This window comes from the organism of the source record quoted next, unplaced genomic scaffold (genome assembly GCF_019419815.1).
Source record: "Pyrus x bretschneideri cultivar Hongxiangsu unplaced genomic scaffold, Pyrus_bretschneideri_v1 Contig39, whole genome shotgun sequence".
NCBI lineage: Eukaryota > Viridiplantae > Streptophyta > Magnoliopsida > Rosales > Rosaceae > Pyrus > Pyrus x bretschneideri.
The window spans coordinates 201,179-207,910 of NW_025999712.1; the positions used below are offsets into that span (position 1 = coordinate 201,179).

Consider the following 6,732-nt stretch of genomic DNA (forward strand, 5'->3'; position numbering starts at 1 on the left):
TTTCGTTATGTAATTTATTTGTATTTTATTTTGTTACAAGTTCTTTGTAACCACTTTCCATTATGTAATTTATTTGTAATTTATGTTGCCATTAGTATAGGATGGTGATGGGAAAAAACTCGTGTATAAATCTTGTACTCATTTACATTTGATTATTAAGGAAAAACCCATTTTGCATTGACTGTATAATTATTCATCTATTAGTTCATAACTCTCTCTTTTAGTCATCAGTATATGATTAATATATCGTCGTTACTAAAAAAATTAATCATTTCTCCTGTCAAATCTCAAAAAACTGATCTTTTCAAAAAAAAATTTCCAAACAATCATTTTCAAAACTTAAATTTGTTTAAACCTTCTAATACGTTGCTGCCAAGTTGCCAACCCGTGATTAGACCCTCCATTAGTGACGTCCCTTGCTCTGCAGGTTTGTTTCTTTTCTATACAAGTGGAAAGCAAAGACTTCAAAACTCAAACATTGCGCACAAGAATTCGAACCATCACCTAAGTACCTTCTTCCCTTTGTTAATTTCTACCTCCTTTGCTCCAAACAAAGGAGTGTATATATACCCCGAAATGATGTGAGCAATATAATTCCAGTGCAGACATAGCGAAAAACATCATGCCGGAAGCTAGTCGCGTAATACCTTATGGAGTCCTCTTCCTGTTTTTTTTGTTGTCTACTTTCATTTCTACAAACCATGCTTGCAAGGAGGCAGATCACAACTCTCTTTTGTCAGCTTTTGATACATCTTCTTCTCGGTTGAATTGGTCTTCCAGTGATTGTTGTCACTGGGAAGGCATCACTTGTGATGCCGATGGTAGGGTAACACATGTTTCGTTGCCCTCTAAGCTGCTCCAAGGAAGCGTTTCTCGCTCGCTTGGAAGCCTCACGCATCTTTTGCACCTCAATCTTTCCCACAATCTGCTTTCCGGTCCTCTGGGAGCTGGACTCTTCTGGTCCTTCAGTTGCCTCGAAATCCTTGATTTGAGCGATAACCTTCTCTCCAGAGAATTACCTTTGTTTCTGTCATCTAGTTACATTCAAACAGTGGATTTGTCGAACAATCAATTCAATGCTACAATTCCTTCTTCATTCCTCCAGCAAGCCTGGAATTTGAGCAGTTTGAATGTCAGCAATAATCATCTTACAGGCCAAATACCTTCCTCTATATGTCTTCGTTCCTCGTCGCTTAGAGTCTTGGATTTCTCCCACAATAATTTCAGTGGCCCAATTCCTCCCGGACTAGGAAACTGTTCCGAATTGGAGGTCTTTCGTGCTGGCGACAATTCTCTCTCAGGGTCCCTTCCTGCTGATATCTACAATGCTCAGGCACTTCAAGAAATTTCATTATCGACCAATGCGTTTGTCGGACCCATCAGTGAGAATGTTGGGAAGCTCTCCAAATTAAAGCTCATGCGCCTTCATTACAACAATCTCAAAGGTCATCTGCCCCCATCTTTGATGAATTGCACAAACCTTGTTGAAATAAATCTGGGATTCAACTTTTTTAGTGGGAATATCTCTGCGCTCAATTTCTCTAAATTTACTCAACTTAGTAAACTAGATTGTATAAGTAATAATTTCACTGGTACCTTGCCAATAAGCCTCTACTCATGCAAGTCCCTCAAAGCACTTCGACTGTCTACAAATGATTTCGAGGGCCAAATCCAACCTGAGATTCTTCAATTGAAAAACTTGACCTTCCTCTCACTTGCTAGTAACAGACTCACCAATGTCACGACAGCAATGAAGATACTGACAGGTTTCAAAAGTCTCAAGGTGCTCCTTCTTGCAAAAAATTTTATAGGTGAAGAAATGCCAGATGGGGATATAACTGTCGATTCCGGGTTACAAAATCTGTGTATTTTCACTTTATCTACATGTAATATGACAGGGCACATACCTGCATGGATTTCAAAGCTCGGGAAACTAGAAGTCCTGAATTTGTCTTTTAACCTACTCACTGGCACAATACCTGCTTGGATGGGGACTCTTCCGCATCTTTTCTTATTGTTGTTGAATGACAACTTGATTTCGGGTGAATTTCCAAAGGAGCTTTGCAGACTACAAGCATTGGTATCGCAAAAGGCTGCGAATGAAACAGGCCATTGTTCTCTTGAGTTGCCCGTCTACTTTCAACGCAGTAATAATGCAACTGTGCTGTCTTCACAGTACAAGTATCTGCCCAACATGCCAAGAGTAATCTCCCTCAGGAACAACAGTTTAAGCGGCAGCATACCCTTTGAGATTGGCCAATTGCAATTTCTTCAACAACTGGATCTAAGCATCAACAACTTCTCCGGCAACATTCCAGACCAAATAGCCAACCTCACAAAGTTGGAGAGATTAGAACTCAACGGTAACCGTCTGTCAGGTGAAATCCCATCATCACTATCAAATCTCCATTTCTTGTCTACATTTACTGTTGCATACAATAATCTTGAAGGACCAATACCAGCCGGCACTCAGATCCAAGGCTTCAGTGTCTCTGCATTCGAAGGGAATCCGAAACTTTGCGGTGCCCCACTTTCAAACCAGTGCTTGCCAAGTAATGGCAGTGATGCAGATGAGAATGAGAACAACCAGGATTTGGACAATGATGAGGATCAAAGTCTATGGTTTGGGTTATCCGTTGTGCTTGGTTTCTTTGTAGGGTTATTGGGATTCTGTTGCCCTTTGCTTCTCAAGAGGACGTGGAGATATGCATATTTCCAACTCCTTGACAATATTCAATTCATGCTCTTTCTGAAGTGGAGAAGGCTTAGAAGAAGGTAGAGTTCTAGAATCTAGACTCTGTGTTCATTTTTCTTTTTTCAATTTGTTTACAATTCCTAATTCTTGTTCTTCTTCTTAACAGGAAAGCCCAAGGCCAAGTCCAAGTCCCAAATCAAAAGGACGAAGTTAAAAGCGGCAAACCGGATAGTGAAACCGAGAGTACAAATCGGTCAGAATATGCAAACAACAGTAACTCTTTCATGGTCCCTGACAACTTGCAAACCACCTCTCTCGTCAATGTTCCAGTTAAAGCCCGCTGCCCAGAAGAGGAAGAAATATTAATGTGTACGGATTGAGCCAGAAATTCTCTAGTGCAAAATATCTATTTAAGAATAGGATGTTCATTCCCTAATCGGATTGTAAGTTGAATAGCTCTTTTATTTATTTTCTCTCTTTGCTTAGACCAAAATTATGGACCAAACTATCAATCATCAGCTGAAATCACGATAGAAGTTTGATAACATAACATATTAGACGATTTTACACGTGAATAAAGCCTAAGAATATACATCATATATGTTTAACCACAAAAAGGTATGTCACATAACGAATCAAACTATCCGTGAAAATCTCCTCGATTTTCAGAGACTTGAACAATCAGTTTGGTTAAGAAGAAAACTAAAACTAACAAAAGGGTCCTGATTGAATTTGATACTACACATCAAAATCTGTGTATATGAAGAATCATTGAGAAGGGTTTGTATTTTTTCCGAAAGTAAAACAAAAAAACAAGCGTAAGTTGGGCTTTCACTTACTTCTTCTAGTTTGCACGGGTTGAAAGTCGGAAATCGTTGAACGAATCCCAACACGAGCAGAAGCCGAAAATCACAGAGTTCCAACTTTCGCAAGAGGAGGCGGTTCAGGAAATGTGTTACAGTGGCACCTAAGTTCCTATCCCTGCAAATTGGTCATTGTTGGAAACATGAAAACAATCTGGGAATCTGAAAAAAAAAAGGGCAAACGAAAACGGTACAGGAAATTCATCAAACAGTTTATCTGCAATCTCTTTTGAGAAAGTTTAAAATTGCATTTATCTTGTGAGCGTAAGATAGCACCTTAAGGAAAAAACATGTAAATGCAGCTTCATCGTCTACAAACACATGCATGCAACGTAACAGTTTTTTCTGTTGAAGTTTTTGGCAAACAAATGTCTGGGTCTACAATTTGATGATGTCTCGAGGTTATGAGAGGTTTTCTTCGGGAAGTTTTTATTTTTTATTTTTTAAACGAGGTCTAATATAATAGGCCTGGCTCACAACTGATCTAGAGAGACTTCGGCTTCATTTGTGTTCACCTTTTTAGTGATGCTTGGATTATATTCAGTGATTAAGTTGTACTAGTTTGACTTGAATTAAGAAGTGTAAGAATTATGAAGCGTTTTATGCATTTGGAGATGGGGTTAAAGATTTGTTCTGTTTTATATAGACAACCATTTATTCAAAGGGGTTTTCATTTTTTTTAAATGGGAACTAGTTTTTGGTCTCATTGACATTGAACTTGACAATATAGTTTTGGATAATTGATTTTTTTTTTTTTTGGCAACGGTAAGCTATAAAAGAAGATTGAAAAATATACGGTTTGAATTATTGAAAGTCAATGTAGAGCGATACCCACAACTAGTCTCCGTTTAAAAAAGATGACGCTTTTGTTTTCTGTTTTAGCCACTTGGATTTTAGATTGACTGTTTCGATTATGCTTCGTATCGTATCATGGTGCTTTGAATAAAACATAGCTTGATAGGTGGGAGGATCCCAAGGACTTAACCATTACACCATTTCTAATGTAGCCGATGTGGGATCATAACATCACATCACCTTTCGGAAGACCCGACGCCCACGGTGGCCCTTACTCTGGCTTTCACTCTTAATGGTGGCGCAACTTCTGGTCGTCCCGTTAAGGTAGCCATTTCCAAGTCACCCCTTCTGCAGCGTTGGGACCCGACGCCCACGACAACTTTTACTCTGGTGGCTTTTAGGGTGTCCCTTACTCTGGCTTTCACTCTTAACGGTGGCGCACCCTCTGGTCGTCCCGTTAAGGTAGCCCTTTCCAAGTCACCCCTTCTGCAGCATTGGGACCCGACGCCCATGACGACTTTTACTCTGGTGGTTTTCACTCTTAACGACGGCACACGCTCTGGTCATCCTGTTAAGGTAGCCCTTTTCAAGTCGCCCCCTTGGCAGGGTCGGGAACCTAGGCTCTGATACCAATGCTAGGTACTCAAACCCAAGGGAAGAGCCTAGCCCAAAAGACTAGTCTGATAGGTGGGAGGATCACAAGGACTTAAGTACCACTACACCATTTCTGGTGTAGCCGATATGGGATCATAACATCACACCACCCTTCGTTAGACCCAACGCCCATGACGGTCCTTACTCTGGTGGCTTTCACTCTTAATGGCGGAGCGTATTCAAGTTAGTCAATACTCTAGCCAGTGAGAATTATTGAGCTCTATATTAATTGAATACTTACTTTACCCAAGAAAGACAAAAACAAAATGCTCCATTAATTTCCTTTGATCATGACTTAAGTAAACCGATGAGTCCAATCTGCCAAGAAGGACAAAATCAACTTCGATAAGTTGACATGTCAATGTCCAGCATGGTAGATTTATGCTATTTTATATTAAACAATTATTACGCGTAACTGTATCATTCATTTTTATACAAGAGATATTTAAAGCAGAAAAATCAAGTACATAACTTTGCATGCTGTTAAATCAAGGAGAATTTTCTGCTAAATAAATAAATCAATGATCATCTCACTTCTCCTTATTCTTAACTATATAATTATTCATCTGTTAGGTATCGTTTGGTATGCAGACGGGACGGGACGGAACAGGACGGAACGGAACGGAGTAGGAGCAAAGATGCCTTCGGATGGAAACAAGGAGGAAGAAGAAGGAGACGGAGAGATTATAATTTTGTGTTCCACGGATGTGGAACGAGTCGTTCCAGGGGGTGAGGTGGAACGAAAATTCACCCGAAACTCGTCCCGTGAAACAACTCGTTCCACCCGTTTTAAGCGCACCAAACGTGGGACGGAACGCCTTGTCCCACTCTGTTCCGTTCCGTTCCACGTACCAAATGATACCTTAGTTCATAACTCTCCTATTTAATCGAAATTCCTTAACTTGATTGCATCTAAAAAAATTGTCCAAAGTGATTAACAATGTTTCTACTTTCTATTCAAATCACTTTTAATAAACAACATTTTTGAAGGGCTTTAAACTCTTCCAAAAGCACTAGCCCAAAGTCAATGTAAACGTTCTAATACGTTGCCAACCCATGATTAAACCCTCCATCAGTGACGTCCCAATTCACCCATGGCGTGGTTACGAAACCGGACTGGAGTGGGAAGAAACGGAATGGCACTTCTCTCAAAGCATTCCAGCATTTTACCAAGCTTGTGAGGAATCAAAAAATAGGTGGGTCCAGGTTCTTCTAAAATTAGTAATTAAATTTCTAAATTATTCAGAATTAGACTACCTAGATGGACGTAGTATTTGGACTCCAGGGTGAAGGCTACAGCTGGAATCAAACTTTTCTACCTAAAATATCCATACTGTGACATCCCACATCGCCCAAGAGAGTGGATCCTGTAAGCCTTATATGTATATTCCCATCTCTACCTAGCACGAGACCTGGAACTCACTAACTTTAGGTTCCATCGGAACTCCGAAGTTAAGTGAGTAGCATTAAAAGCTTCAATAAAGATTGTTGACCCTATTTTCCACTTAAGGTTGACCCTTTACATTCCCTATATGTGAGGACATACACTATATATTTGGTGAGTCTCTATACTTTAGGGACTCACTGTCACGCTCCGATCCCGACATATGTCCAAGATCGACAGGTTACGTTATCTAAATACTCGTATATCTCACATACCCCGTCTCAGGAATATGGCAAAACACATTTCGACAATCAAATTGCATAGTAATTTTTCGTATGCTT

The 6,732-nt window shown here is 39.9% G+C and overlaps 1 protein-coding gene across 2 annotated transcripts; it reads left to right on the plus strand.

Moving 5' to 3' along the window:
• The first annotated feature begins 407 nt into the window (after window positions 1-407).
• On the plus strand, window positions 408-3,163 carry LOC125468145 (receptor-like protein 2). Of its 2 annotated transcripts, XM_048564818.1 has the most exons (3): window positions 408-2,378; window positions 2,463-2,775; window positions 2,862-3,163. In XM_048564818.1, the coding sequence occupies exons 1-3, from the start codon at window positions 623-625 to the stop codon at window positions 3,073-3,075; spliced, it is 2,283 nt and encodes a 760-aa protein (XP_048420775.1). In that variant the 5' UTR covers window positions 408-622; the 3' UTR covers window positions 3,076-3,163. The 2 variants fall into 2 exon arrangements, with proteins under 2 accessions (XP_048420775.1, XP_048420774.1); XM_048564817.1 differs by having other exon boundaries at window positions 409-2,775.
• Window positions 3,164-6,732: the final 3,569 nt, after the last annotated feature.

What these genes read in the sequence shown, in the direction of transcription:
- LOC125468145 (XM_048564817.1), top strand. Translation starts at nt 623, where the DNA reads ATGCCGGAAGCTAGTCGCGTAATACCTTATGGAGTCCTCTTCCTGTTT. An exon ending in TGGAGAAGGCTTAGAAGAAG is followed by an intron (nt 2,776 to 2,861) that starts GTAGAGTTCTAG and finishes TCTTCTTAACAG; the next exon opens with GAAAGCCCAAGGCCAAGTCC.